We start from the raw sequence: 14,815 nt of genomic DNA on the forward strand, positions 1-14,815 counted from the left end.
CTAACTGAATCCACTTCGCTGTCCAAATACCCCTGGAAACTGTGGGAGGGATCCTGCCACTCAGGCATGATGGATGTCCCTCCCTCCGCTACCAGACGTGTCCAAGAAACAGAATGTTCCAGCCATGGCCTGCAGCTCCCAGCGCTCTCGAGGGCTGGATGGGAGGGACCGAGGCAACACATGGAAGCTGTTACCACAGGCCAGTTCCTAGCTCTTATTCATCTTTTTCTTTTAATCATCACAGGAGTCAGACGTGATTCACCATATGTTTTGGTGAAGAATTAAAACAGCGTCTGCAGGTCTAGAATTCCCCTGGTTTTGCTTGTATTTGTAAGCTATGAGAAGCTAGGATGTACGCTGTATGACAGCAAGACACTGAGATATCAAGGAGGTCAGGAGGAAAGAACCTACTAAGAAGAATGAGATGCTTTTTTCCCCTCCAGGAGAAATTCATTCTGATTTTTCCTCTACCCTGTAGGAAAAATCAAGAAGTATCAGCACTGATTGACACTGCTATAGGAAAGTGAATTCTATATGAATAGAATCCAGTGAATATGATAGTGATTCATATTCTATACAAATAAAATCTAGTTCTATCTATGAACTCTGAACCATTTGGGAAATTCTGTATTACTCTTTTTATAAGCTTTTTATTCCAATCCAGAGCACAAACTAATCCTAGGACATCGCCTTTTCCCATGGAACAAAAATTCTATTTCTAGACTTAAGCTTCCACAGCGAGATCAAGTCACAAGGCAAGAGCAGGGGTGAGAGACAGAAACAAAGCACTTTGGCATCAGAACTGGGTGTGCAGAACCCCAAATCCCTGAACAAGGATGAACAGACAGAAGTGATTTTTGAGGTTTACAGACGTTGAAGCTGAGGAAGGAGCAGCAGACCAGGGACTCTGTGGGTGGGATGCAGTAGTCTGGCCATGATTTCAATGAGAGCCTGTTCCCAGGAAGCAAGGTTGCTGACCTGGCTGGGGGGGGCGATGAGCAGCCAAGGTCAGGGTACCTGACTCCCGTCCCGAGAAGGAAAGACTTGGGAGGGCGGGGAAGCAACAACATGCCAGAGCAGCCTGGCTGACCACCAAAACCCTAGTGCATTATATAACTGGGCTCTCTTCCCTTTGCCCATCTGACAAAACACATAATACCACTCCTCAATCCAACAGGCAGTAGCCCCAGCACCAGGGAGCTGAAACTGCTGGCTGGCCGGGGAAAACAGTGCTTCCAGTCAACGGCAGAGCAAAGAAGTGCTTCTCATCTTGTACAGGGCTGGAAGGAACATCAGCCTTTGGCTTTGGCCCCTGGCTCAAGGCAGGTCTGCCTCTACTTGTGTTACTCCTGGTGGAGCCCAGCCTGTCCTTGGAGACGCTGCGCATCCCTCAGCAACTTATTCCAGTGCCTCTCTAACCTGCTGGGGCCTTTCCTACAGTCTTCATCTGCTAGTTAAAGAACCCTCTTGCTAGCAAGCTGCCACAGCAAGGCTGGTATGGAGAAGTACAGAGTTCCTAGGTGCTGCCTTCCAGCATATGAATGCATCATCTTACCCCTGCCTGCCAGATAGGTGGCGTGGCAAGGGGCAGAGCTGACAACGGTTAGGACATCTCCACTGAAACCCTAATGATGTCAACGAATGACACCTGTCCTTGTGTGGTGCGTGTGGGGCAGAGAGGGGCAGGGAAGCAGAACAAGAACTGAAGAGCTCCTGAGCTGCACCTGAAGGGCAGAAGGTGGGAGGCGGTGGTGACGAAGTACGTACCGTGCACTGAGCCAGCGCTGCTGAGATCTGCTGGATATCATCCACCGTGTTCACGTTCAGCGAGTTCAGGGTTTCTGTGATATTGTTGCGAGTCCAGGTCCGCAGCTCAAACTCATTCCCAGTCTCGGGCTCCAGAAGCTCTGACCGCTCATACTGAGGGGATCAAAGCAGGCAGTGAGGGAACACATCAGGCTGCTTCAGAGTGATGAGCTGTGCTGAAGGCACCTCTCCTGCATTCTACACATTCTCCCTGCTTGTTCTTCTCCCCCAGATGGTGATCTAATGAGCTGGGTTTCCAGCAGAACCTTCTCGGTTTCGCCCGTGCGCTCTCAGCAATTCACTTAACAGCCTCGCACATGACAGCTCGGCAGCACACCAGTGTGCAGCCCCTATCCAGCTCAGCACAGTGCCTGTGCTCATGGGCATCACCCCTGCCTGGAGCCCAGGCATGCAGAAGGCTTTTTTGGGGGAGGAAAGCATGACTGCAGACCAAAACTCCTACCCTGCCTACAGAGACGCACGGAGGGACTGGGCCCTACTTTAGACAGGAGTGAAAGCAAAAACTGCCAGGAGGATGACGCTCCTGCACTGTAGATCAAGAGCCTCTTGTGCAGCCAGAAGAGCTTTCCAGCTCAGCAGTCAGGACAAGGAGGTCTCCTTCACACCCAGGGCAGCACCTGAGCAGCTACCGGGAGTTTCCAGACCTGCTGCAATGAAGCGGGGTGGCTTCAAGGGAAGCACGGGGCAGATGGGGGAATTTGGGCCAAGATTTCTGCTTTTAAATTCAGCAGTTAGACTTGAGGTTAGCAGTTGAGAGGAAAAACTATCTGAATATGATAGCTGAACAGGGGATGCCCTGGCCATTGCCTTCCCTGGAACCCCTGCTTTATTTTACAGCCCCTCAGCTTTCTCTGGTCATCATGTGTCTGGAGACTGTTACTCTCTTTTTGATGCGTGAAAATCACTCCAGCCCAGCTCCCACCATGCACATACGCTGATTTACATGGAAAACTATAGCATTAGTCATTTCCCTACATCGCTGTACAAAACCTGGCCAAAGAACATTACTGGCGATCGCAAGGGCTTCCGGAGGCCCCTCTTGGGCAGAGTGCTACTTTACCTCATTTAAGATGGTGATGAGGGCCAGGGAGTACTCGATGACCTGCTGAGGGTCCCCCTGTTTCACTAAGCCCTGGAGCACGGTGTCAGTTTGATTGTAGAGCCAGTAGGAGAGGCTGGGGAACCCCCTGGGTAAGCCAATTTCCATGGAGCTGCCAAAGAAAAGAGGCATTTGGTTGAAGTGCATGCTGTCAAACGGGGCTGGGGGCAGAACGGGAAGCTGGGAAGGAAGATAAGGGGGGACCAGGTGGTTAAACAACAGTGAGAGCATTGCTAATGCCTGCCCTGGTGCCCAGTTTGCACCAGTATGTAGGAACTTCAGGGACCTGAGCCTGCTTCCTCGGTGGCCCAGCTCTGCGGACACACACAGGTGCGCTGAGCCCAGAGGAGAAAATCCAGGTTTAATGTGACGGAGCGTAAAGAGCGCTTAAAAACAGGACCAGAGTGCTGGGCAGAGCTGCGCTGCTTTTGGCACCATTCCCTGGGGCCTGAGGAACAGCTGGGTCACAGATTGTCCTCCCCAGGCGCTGCAGGGGTGTGTGCTCCCCTCTGAGGGGCCGGGACCGCACGGACAGTGCGGAGAGCTGCAAATCGGCCCGGAGGAGGAGCAGGCACAGAGCTGGGTCAGGAGGCACTGAGACCAGCTCAGGAGGCTTCCTCAAGACCCAGGGGCACTTGTTGCCTGCACGGAGCACACTGGAAGCCAAGGGGTGTTTGTAGAAGGGGTAACTGGGATTTTAAGGCGCTGGCCCTGCTGAGACTCGAGCTGCAATGCATTTCACCCTGTTCCAATGCTCGTGCTCTCCACCTCAGCTACACGGCACCTCCCTGGCTCGCAGCAGCAGGCCACCAGGCCTCCCGCAGCACCAGTGCTTGCTGCTGCCACTTCTCCTTCGAGAGCTCTTGATGCACAGAAGGTGGCAGAGCACAGAGACCTTCTGAAAAAGCAACATCGTGCCTTAAAAGCAAAACATCAGCAGAAAATTAAGAAGGAGGTCAGGAGAGCCATAACTGCTGGGAAAAAGTCTCCCCCTTGGGAGATGACCCACAAAGACTGGAGCTGTCTGTGACAGCAGCGCCTCACTTTTGCTGAGTCTCCCCTTGCCTTCCTGCCAGCGGCCTTGTCCAGGAGGTGAGCATTTCACCCAGGATGTGCTGAGCCCTTCAGGAAAGGGAGCCGGTGGTTAAGGCATAATGCTGAGACTCGGGAGCCTCGGCCGGACCCTGTCACGGTGCGCAGCCCCACAGCAGCCTCCCCCCAGCCTTACCGGTTAACGGCCACCATGGTGGCACCCAGCTGGTCCTGGACAAGGACTGACACGGACACCACGAAGCCACTCTCCTGGAAGCCCGGGGGCAGGAAGGCGCTGTGCTCGGCACGGCTGCCCTTGTACACGCAGAACTCGTGGTAGTGCCCGGCGCGGCGGCGTGACGCCAGCAGGATGTACACCAGCGGGTCGTCCACATTTTCCGTGTCCCGCCAGCCTGCAAACAAACCCAAACAGAGGTGACTGGGGGCGAGGGCACCGGGGGGCTGCTGCCACCACCCTGGAGCTCACAGTCGGGGCAGCTCAAAGACTCCACCAGGCCGGATGATGTTTTCAGGCCTGCAATGCAAAGGTTTGACACTCTTTTCCTGCTGTTTAGGGGTTTCTGCGTGGGTGTTTGTATCCTGTAACATTTAAACAGGTTTGTGAAGAGCTCCCAAATAAAATAAAAGTGAGAATAGAGCAGCACTCATCCAAGGCCACAGTTTCTGCACCAATCCTGCAAAATCTTACATTAGGCAGAGCTTGGTGCAGCCCTCAGGCAGTTCAGCATTTCAGGAACTGGGTCTAGGACAGAACCTGCGCAAAGGTTTCCTTGAAGCTCCTGGGAAATACAGGGTATCTTGTGGGGCCGGGCAGTGGGGAAATTCACTGTGCATTTGCCAGTGGACACCACCAAAGGACTGGAAGGACCTGGCTCTGCCAGGGCTCGCAGCACTGGACACAGATCAGCAGGGCTGTGTCCTGAGCATTCCCTTCAGCTTAAAAACAGTCACCCAGAGCTAAAATTCCCACTGCTCCAAAGGTGTACTGATTTCATAATTACTCTGGGTAGCCCATACCAAAGTTACAGTCACAGCACGCTGAACACACTTCTGTTTCTCCTCCAGCTTAAGCTGCACTTCAGTGACCAGGCTCCCCAGAACCAGCAGGGCTCGTCATTTCCTCTGCGGCGTGGCTTCCCAGCATTTGTGCACAGAACACATTAATCTCTAACACTAATCATTTGGGGAAATAAGGTTTTCAGAGGCACTTATTCGTTGGCCCAAGGCTATAGGCTGTCAGCCAGGCCGCTTTTCCAAAGCTGGTCTCTTTGTTGCTGTCTCTGCAGCTGGTTGAGAAGGTAACTGCTGATGGGAACATCCAGCCCACATGGAAGAGAAGGCCCCAGTGCTTTGTCTCTACTCTTCCCACGTCTGTGTGACTCAGTTTTGAGCATCTATGTTCTTTTTCCTGCCCCCAAACACCAGTTTCTTCCATGAGTACTGTCCTGCCCTGGATACTTCCATTCAAATACATGGACTAGGTATAAAAAAAGTGCCTGACATGAATTTTAGAGAGCTCCTCGATTTGATCACACAAAATTGCTCATGGTCCAAGCTCTAGGGAACAGAAATGGAAAGGTCCACTTCTGAACTCAGGCCTGACCAACGGTGTCCTGGGGCTGGAGTTCAGGGAAAAGAAAACTTCAGGGAAAAGAAAACTTCAGTGAGAATAAGGGCAGCTGGTAACTTACTGAGCAGGAGAAGCATTTGCCTACAAAGAACAGAGAGGGCTGGCAAGTGCCCAGCACACTCACCTGTACACTCAAAGTGCACCTTTGCCATCAGTGCCCTGAGCGGTCCTTTGGGAAACAGCCTGCAGGATCCTCCGACAGGTGGCTGGTTGGGCAGCAGGTCGATAGAGGCAAAGCCTTCCTCCCCTGTCGTGAGGTCTGTGATGTGGAGGGTGAAAGTATATCCCTCCCCGTCCTTCAGCGCCCCTTGCCTCAAGACCAGGTTCATTCCTGTATCGCCAGTGGATGTAGTTCTTTTGTCCAGTATGAGGGACTTGTTTTTAAAGCTGTGCGCTGCCCATCTCTACAAAGATGAAGAGGGGAAAGACAGGAGAGGTTTTGTTTAAATCTGAAGTTATGCCCCTGAAACGTTTTCAGATTGAGTCTCTTATAAAAAGTAACAGATTTCTAGTGGGAGCGTCTGCCAAATTTGCAGTTGATAATTCAGCTTTAGTCTCGTGTGCTACAGCAACAAGAACTGGAACCTTTCCAAAATGTCTGGTGGGAATATTTCCACTGTGAGATCTACTTTAGTCTCTGGGATTACATCATCCTCCGACAGAATATTTCATAATACAGAATACAAAACACAGGAAATAAATTAAGTACTGGTGGAGTCTCCACGGGATACCATGTTTTATATGCTGTGAGCTGAACGTGTCCTGGATGATTACTGTTAATAGCATGAATGTACAATTGCGATAACAAGAGGATTGGTGAGAGAGCTGGCCAGAAGATGCCATATAAGTACATGCTTGCCTTGCTGGGAGAAATACAGATTAGCTCTCACAGAGGGACTTCCACTTCTAAGACCTGTTTCATTCAACAGGTTGCAAAGACACTGCGTAGTGGAAGCTGTATTTAAAGGAGAGCATGAGGGACTGAGCAACCTCTGCTTGAACCACCAGAACAGCGTGTGAAATGCCAACCAGCAGGGAGATAAAAGCATTTTACTGATCTGTTACAGGAAAAACATGGCCTTTGCATAGAAAGGTCTGATTGCTCATAGGCTTGGCTTGAAAACGACTCAGCAAGGCCTCCCCTTGGGTAGACACTGCTGGAGGACTAACAGGGCACGTGTCCCGCAGCCTGCAGACCCGCCAGAGCAGGTATCTCCATCAGGATGCAGCTGGCACAACCTTGGGCAAGGCGAAGCTCTGACAGCTTGCCAGGGGACTCAGTCTTTCCACCCTGTCCTGTCTGACTCCCCCGTTCTCCCTGAATCTACCAAGTGTGGAGCAACGACCAGCATTGCTCATGGCTTTACCCCGAGCTTGGAGTCATTGTGACAGTTCTGGCAGGTCCCCTCCAGGTACACGTAGGAGCTCTTGCTGACTTCGTAGACAGACTGAGCCTTGCAGGAAACGCACTCCAGGGACACAATAGGGACTCCTCCCCTCTTGATGAACACCTGGGAAAACGAGAGGCTCCGTCAGGAGATCTGAGAGGCTGGGGGACAAGAATACAGACATCTAACCAGTGAGCAGCCATCCCAGCACCTGGTTCTCCAAGCACGAGTTGCTCTGCACCAGCCCACTCTGTGCTAAGGGAACAGCAGAGAGGGATTTCCAAAGGATCTCAGGTCAGACCTAAGCTACCTCAGTTTTCTTATGCTGGGCGAGATGAGTTGTTCTGCCACCAGTTTTCAAGAGACACCCAAAGCCACGCTGGGCCAATCAAGGAAATTCTGGGTTTATTTTATTTGCATTTTTCAACACAAATCATTTTCAAAATGCCCCTCTTGTACCCCGTATTGAATTCCCAGTGAGTCCTATTTGCCGTTTAGGGTGGGGATGATGCTACCTGAAGCACTTTGCTGTTCTGAGCATCTCAGGGCAGCTCTCAGGCCTACAAAAGAGAAATCTGCACTACATCTTGGAAAAGAGAAGTCTAAATGGAAGGAGGAAAGCCTCCATTATAACGCAGACCAAACATCTGGTGAGCACCTGCTCCAGGAAGCAACTGCAACTCTCCTTTGTTTTCTGGGGGCCAAACCCCTGGCCCTGCCTCTGCAGCTGTGCAGAGCCTGACCCCGAGGGATCACACGCTTCTGCAGTGCACACAGTGTGGGGCTGTGGGTTTCTGTCCTCAGCACAAAAGGGTGCTTAACAGGAAGCATTTACAGAACAACAGAGGGCTCAGAGCAAGCCAGTGAGCCTGGTGAACTGAGGGTGTCCTCTGCAAAGGCAGCGCCTGGCCCCCCAGGCTGCCTTGCCAGCTCCTGTTCTCAGCTACCGAGCTTGGCACCGGCCTGCACGCCAGCTCTCTGGGCCCGACCCCTGGGCTCTCGAGTGCTGAGCGCACTTCTGGCACAACTACATCCCGGAGAGACAGGAACGATGGCAAAATTAGCTAGATGCAACTCCCGCTGTGCATCAAACGCTCCTTGCTCGGCAGGTGGAAGAACCGCCTTTTCCAGAGAGCAGGGTGTTATTCTGGACTTCTATCTCTGATCTAAGCTGCACATCTCAAGACATCTACCACACCTCCCCGGTAAAGCACTCCGAGGGAGGAAGGCTTCAGAAGCACGGGTCTCCAGACACAATGACTGCTGAGCTCTGCCCCGTTCTTTGTCCAAATGCCTTTAATCCCCTAGGAAGCAGGACTGTCTAGCACGGGCCAGAGCCCTCTGCCCTGGCATAGTGAATATTCTGAATTCAAAGAAAACAGTAGTGAAGACACTGTTTAGTATGGTAGACTTTTAAAAGGGGGTAAATATTCTGCAGCATTAAGCCTGAGCGCATTGAAGCTTCATTCATTCCTCCAGTATTTGCAAATTTCCTATGACACTGGAATCATTGTTTTGCGCTCATGCATGGAAACCAGATAGTACGGAATGTCCTTGAAAGACTATCAATTTAATTTTTTTCTTTTTATCCTCCAGCTTTGGTTTAAAACCCAGGCAGTAAGAATTTCCATTTTCAGACTAACTATATCTCTAATTGCCAAACACACCACGATGAATGTTTCTGACATAAACCATAACTGCTGTCGGACTGCAGATGCATTCAGTGTTGGGCTTAATTTGACATAAACAACATGCACTTAAAAACCCTCCCTTAAAAAAATTCAGAAGGAGAGAAGAGAGGAACTGTTGACAGTGAAATTAAGGACCAACTCTTAGGAAGCTCTCTCTGGGCAAAAATCAGGGAAGAGCCTAGAAACGTGACGTATGAAGGGCCCAGCACTGCACACAGCAGCGGAACAGCAACTGACCATGGGCTGCTTTGCTGTTCTTCTACAGATCTGCTGCTGCAGCCTCTTGGTCCCAGGAGCAGCAGCAGCCCAGGGCTGGGTGACTAACACCAGGCTGCACAGAGTGAGACCAACCCCAGCTCCGCAGGAAGGAAGAAACTAAAAGGGCCTGGCAGGACAGGCACAAAGAGCTGCCCAAGGCTGCACAGATGAATATACCACGGAAATACCAGTGTCTGTTCCTGCCAATGACCTGGGTGGGATTGGTTATGGAGCCCCAGTGATGCCCGAAAATCTCCTTCCCCTGCACCTGCGACAGCAGAGCCTTCCACAGCCCCCCGCGGGACTGGCGCTGGCTCTCGGCTCAGGCCAGGGAAGGAGACCTTGGAACCTTGGAACTAGAACCTCAGAAGGTTCTAGTTCTTCCTTGGAAGGTTCTAGACAGAACAGACATCCAGCAGACGTCCAGCTTGGCTGTGCCCAGCAACAGGCGCACAAAGGCAGAAAGTGACAGCGTTTTGTGGTACGTACGGTTTGATTCGTTGCCTCGGGATTCATACCCTCCTTCCAGACAGTGAGGTTGAACGTGTACTCCACATCTGCTTCTAATACAGCTTTGGGAATTGTGACATTTCCTCCCTTGGCACTGAAATTCAGAGAGCACCCTGCAGCCGAGCTCTGCTTGCAAGGAGAAAAGAACTTTCAAACCCTCCTTGGTACGGGTGCACGTCGGGTTAGTCCACAGCCAAAACATTCAGGTCCACACAAAGCCAAATCACTGCCACAGACCTTACTGCACAACGCCACCGCCGGGGTGGGAGCAACAGGGTGGTGTGGATAATAAAGCACATTATCCTATCCTTCAGGTTAGTAAGAAGTATTTGAAACACTCCTGTATTTCATCTGAGTTCCAAATTCTTATTTGATAGCAATTAACTTTTCATGAATTAAAGTTTATAAACATTGCCAAACAACACAAAAAACGTCAAATTAAACTTGAAAGTCTAATCCACACACACTTCACGTTCTTTTTACTTTGTAAAGACAGAAAACAATGATCTTTTACAAGCAAAACAATCCTGCATTCAATTAAAAAAATATTCCCCAGGTGGATCTCCCATGACAATTTGAACGGCAACTCTCCCCTGCCCTTTTACCACTGCAGTGTCAGATCGTTTCGGTGTGCCAGGAGGACAGGCACAGTGACTTGTCTGGCACTACCTCCTGCGGACTTGCCTCCTCTGAAGTCCAGTGCTGGCCCCCACTGCTATCAGAGACCTTGAACTGTTAATGGAAGAGGGAGCAGAGCCCTCAGCTCCTTGGACTGCACTCAGCAGCTCTCTAACTCCTCCAGGTTATGGAAGCAGCTACACTGAAACTGTGATGCAGAGGCCAAGTCCAAAGGAAGCAGCAATGAGAATGCTTCAGCTTCCAGTGCAAATGCTTCTGAAGCACACAGGGGCAGCGTGCAGCACCGGAGTGCAGCAGACTGCCTCGCACAGCTCCTCCCAAAACCTTTGTACCACCACCCTGAGCTGGGAATTGGGCAATCTTTGCAACCCTCCTTCCTGAGCAGCTTTGTTAAAGGTGCTGACAAAAGCTCCCCTTGACATCATTTCTACCCAGACACTAACGCATATAGTGGAGCTGACGTGGAGCTGGAGCTCCCAAATTATCACCCTCTGTGGCTGTGCAAAAATGCTCTTACCTTGGAGGAGAATGTACAAGACCACTGGTAAAACAGCGGAGTCTGTTCACCATCATCCAAGTTCGGGTCGTAGGATTTCTCCCCATCCAAGATTAAGTCCTGAGTGTTGGACCACACGCGGTATGAGCCCCCATCAATAATTGGGACCAGTTTACTTGGTATCATGGTCACGTTGGCAAAGATGCTTTTGGACAGTGGGGTATCTCCGAAGGAGACGATGAAGACGAAGCAGTAGTTCCCAACTTCCAGGGCAAGCTTTGGTATAACTAGCTGCGGCCTGTTCACATCAACGTTGGGCAGATGGATCCTGCTGGACTCGTCCAGGCTCAGGCAGCTGGGTGCCCGGTATATCTCCCACAGGTGCTCTGTCTGGTACTTGATGCACCCCCGCAGGTCAAGCTGTGCCTCTAGGTAGTTCCTCTGGGACCGCTTCATCACGACTTGAGGGGGCAAGGCCAGCTCCACCTCTGGCTCCTCACACTCCAGAACTCTGACAGTGACGGTGAGGCGGGCCGTGAGGAAGCTGATGAGATTGGTGGCGTTCACCTCCACCAGGTAATCCCCAGGGCTCAGGTAAGAATAGTTGGCCACTGCGACCCTGGTCATTTGAGTGGAAGAGCCATCCCCAAAGGTCCACAGGAACTCCACAGCCCTGGCACTGGGCACCACCACGGCCTCAAACAGCGCTGTCCTGTTGACAAAGGCATTGGAGGCGGTGAGGGAGACGTGGACTATTGGGTCCTGGACCTGGATGGTTCTGGTGATATTGACACCTCCCAAGTCGTTGAAGGCACGGAGGTAAATCTCGAGCAGCCCTGCAGCTTCTGGAGTGTAGGAAACACTCTCTCCTGCCATGGTGACCACGGAGCGGCCCTGCTCTTTCCAGAGGGAGAACTGCCAGGAGAAGGACACGCGGGAGCCGCTCCCCACCTGGGCGCTGAAGCTCTTCTCCGTGCCCGTGGGTACGCCTCGCTCGCAGCAGTTCAGGAGCCTGACATCGCGGACGGCCTCCAGGACAGAGATGAGCACCTGGGCGTGCGCGATGCTGATTTGGTTCTGCACGGTCACGGTCACCAAATAATCGCCGCTCTTGGTGAACTCATGCGTGTACTTGGACCCGTTGAGCACCACGGAGTAGTCCCCACTTATGCTCACCAAGTAACTCACGGAGGTCCCCGACACCATCCTGATGACGAAGGTGACCTGTTCTCCTGGCTCTACCACCTTCTTGCTGGCAAGAACTTCCAGTCCTTGAATCCTGTCCAGCACAGAGATATTTCTGCTGGCCAGAGCCCAGCTGATGTCATTTGATGCATTCAGATAGACTGTATAAAGGCCTGCTGTGGGGAACGTGACTGCCACGGACTGGCCTGTCAACGTGCCGTTTGGCACCTCCCAAAGCCACGTCACTTCGGTCCCCTTCTGCAACTCCCCCTCAAAGACCACGGTGGAGCCTGATGAGACATACCTACAGTCCAGTTCCGCAGTGCCTATACTCAGCCCCTCTATGACCTCCTCCACACAGACATAAATTGTTGCATTGGTCGAATCCAGCTTGTTTTCTGCTCCAACGATGACCTCCATAGTTCCAGGGCTTTGGAAGGAGTGTATAATAAAGGGTTCAGATGTAACAGGTGAGAAGCCATCCTCCAGGTACCAAACATAGGTAATACCAGTGCCACTGGTTATGGTGGCACTTATGTTAACAGAGGCATTAATAGCAACTGGGTTGGGGAAGGCATAAGGCTTTAAAAGACCAAGGCTTTCGATGAATTCCAGTGTCTTGTTAGCAGTTGCACATCCCAGCATGTTAGTGGCTTTCAGATAGACAGTGTAGTTCCCAGCTTCCAGGATGTTCAAGGAGAAGGTTTTCCCAGTGAAGGTCTGCACAGCATGGCCATCTTTTTGGGCTACCCAGCTGTAAGAGATGTTTGTCCCCTCTCTCACCACTGCCTGCAGATGGAGTGTTTTGTTCGTTGGGAAGTAGATGTCCTCCACCAGGTCACTGCTAGCCACCTGCAGGCCTTCGATCTGTTCCAGGACGTAGACGTAGATGCTGTCCTGCAACGAGCTGATCTCGTTCTCTGCTGTCACAATGACATTGAACGTGCCCACAGAGCGGAAGGTGTAAGAAATTGTGGAGGAGCCTTGGATGGGAGTGCACCGGTCACAGAGGATCCAAGAGTAGCGGATGGCACTGCCAGCTACCAGCATGGATACAAAGCTCACTGAGCCGTTCAATGGCACCACTGTCCTGCTGGCATTGATGGTAATCCCTTGAAGCCGCCGTTTCACTGTGACATCAATCCTGGTCTCATTAGAGCTCACGTCATTCCGGCCTGTCACACTAATTGTGTAGTGGCCTGTGTTGTTGTAGGAGTGGGTGGTGATTTGGCCAGGCTGGGTAGTGCCATCTCCGAAGTCCCAGAAGTAATTCACTTTGGTCCCATTCATGCTGGCAGAGAACAGGTAGATCTGGTTCAGCTCCAAGACCCTTGTCCCGTTATATTCAATCTTTGCTACCCCAACGGGTTCCTGGACTTCCACAAATGCTGTGTCGTTATTGAAAGAGACATTGTTGGAGACAGTCACTGTGACCAGGAAGACCCCTGTGTTCTTGTAAGTGTAGGTGACTTCAGTCCCACTCGATCTCGTGGACTCATTGTTTCCAAAATCCCAGCGGTAGCGGTACTGGTAGAGGGGCATGGCACTGACCTGGAAGCTGCTCTCCTCACCAAGCCTCACAAACTGCTTGGAAGGGAGAAGCGTGACATTGACTATCTCTGGCTCCACACAGACACTGGTGAAATAATGAGCCTTGTTAAACCTGCTCGAGAGGGTCAGGGAGAGGAGGAACGTCCCGCTCCGGGTGAAGTTGTGCATCACTACGGGGTCCCCGCTGACCGTGACGTTGGATGAGCCATCTCCAAAGGTCCAATCGAAGATGTATTCCTCAGGATTCCCCGTCACATACGCAGTGAGCTGCACATCTGGATGCTCAAGGATGCAAGAAGTAGGGTCTATTTTGAGTACTTCCAGGACAAATATCCGGACAGGAACAGCTTGGGAGACAGAGTTCACAGGATTCACAGCTGTCACGTTCACGGTGCAGTTGATGTCCTTTGTGTACACATGTTCGACCACTGGCACCTGGCTCCTCAGCACCGTCCCATCCCCCATATCAAACATCCAGGTGATACTGTCCCCTGTCTGCACCGAAGCATTAACAGTTACAGCTGCACCCAGCTCCGCTGCCTCATCTACAGAAACACGGAGCCCCGTTATCTCTTCAAACACCTGGTAACACTCGACTGTCTCCACACTGCTTATGGTGTTGTTCACTGACACGGTGATGTTGTAGACCCCTCTTCTGGAGTAGCTGTAGGTCACCGTAGGCTGGCTCACTGTCAACAGTGAGGACCCGTCCCCGAAGTCCCAGGTGTACCAGACACCGTAAGGAGACGGCAGTGCACTAGCTCTGAAGGTGACCGGACGGCTTACAACCAAAACATCTTCCTCTGCTTCCATCTTCACATCGATCAGGTAACTGTGGATGTGAACTGGGGCCAAGTGGGTGAGGTTCTCAAACTGGTTCGATACTTGAACCACCAGAGCGTATTCACCTGCAGAGGAAGAGAGCAGAAAAATTAGGCAAACTGCTAGAGACTTCCATTTCCTCCGGCAGTTTGCTCAAGAACGAGCAAGCCATTTTATTTGAAGACACCTTGTGACCCCCCCCAACAAAAACGTCTGAGTCCCTTCTTCCACAGAGAACCAGCCCGAGCTTACCTGGGTGTTCATAGACGTGTGACACATTGTGCTCAATTACAACCTCATGGACGCTGGGATCAGGAACAAGGAAAGACTTGTTGTAGGGAGGTTTGAACTGGTATGTCTCCTGGACATCATCTCCAAAATCCCACCTGGAGAAATATACAGACCATGTTGCACTGTTCAACACAAGCCCCAGGCCCAGGTCTTTCAGAGGCAGGGATGGTTTTTTTTGGAAAAAAAAACAAACAAAAACACAGGAATTATAATGCCAAGTACCAACGCAGTAGCTGTGCCAATGCTGCATAACCGTGGCTGTGAGAGGAGCACAGCACTGGTAAGAAGAGGGGGAACTAAACATTGAAGCAGCATTGCAAACCTTTAAAAGAAAAGTATTTGAGGCTTGAAGTACAGGTCCCAGCTAGCGTGACT

The 14,815-nt window shown here is 51.6% G+C and overlaps 1 protein-coding gene across 1 annotated transcript in view; it reads right to left on the reverse strand.

Annotated features, from left to right (window-relative positions):
* PKD1 (polycystin 1, transient receptor potential channel interacting) overlaps positions 1 to 14,815 on the reverse strand; it is an 87,849-nt gene that overhangs the window by 20,185 nt on the left and 52,849 nt on the right. The window contains exons 14-21 of the mRNA XM_040574781.1: positions 14,402 to 14,535; positions 10,613 to 14,235; positions 9,436 to 9,582; positions 6,977 to 7,120; positions 5,734 to 6,013; positions 4,155 to 4,371; positions 2,888 to 3,038; positions 1,768 to 1,920 (exon numbers count right to left, since the gene is read on the reverse strand). Coding sequence (XP_040430715.1) covers positions 1,768 to 1,920; positions 2,888 to 3,038; positions 4,155 to 4,371; positions 5,734 to 6,013; positions 6,977 to 7,120; positions 9,436 to 9,582; positions 10,613 to 14,235; positions 14,402 to 14,535 — 4,849 coding nt within the window. The remainder of the gene's footprint in view (positions 1 to 1,767; positions 1,921 to 2,887; positions 3,039 to 4,154; positions 4,372 to 5,733; positions 6,014 to 6,976; positions 7,121 to 9,435; positions 9,583 to 10,612; positions 14,236 to 14,401; positions 14,536 to 14,815) is intronic.

This window comes from Cygnus olor, chromosome 15 (genome assembly GCF_009769625.2).
Source record: "Cygnus olor isolate bCygOlo1 chromosome 15, bCygOlo1.pri.v2, whole genome shotgun sequence".
Classification (NCBI taxonomy): Eukaryota; Metazoa; Chordata; class Aves; order Anseriformes; family Anatidae; genus Cygnus; species Cygnus olor.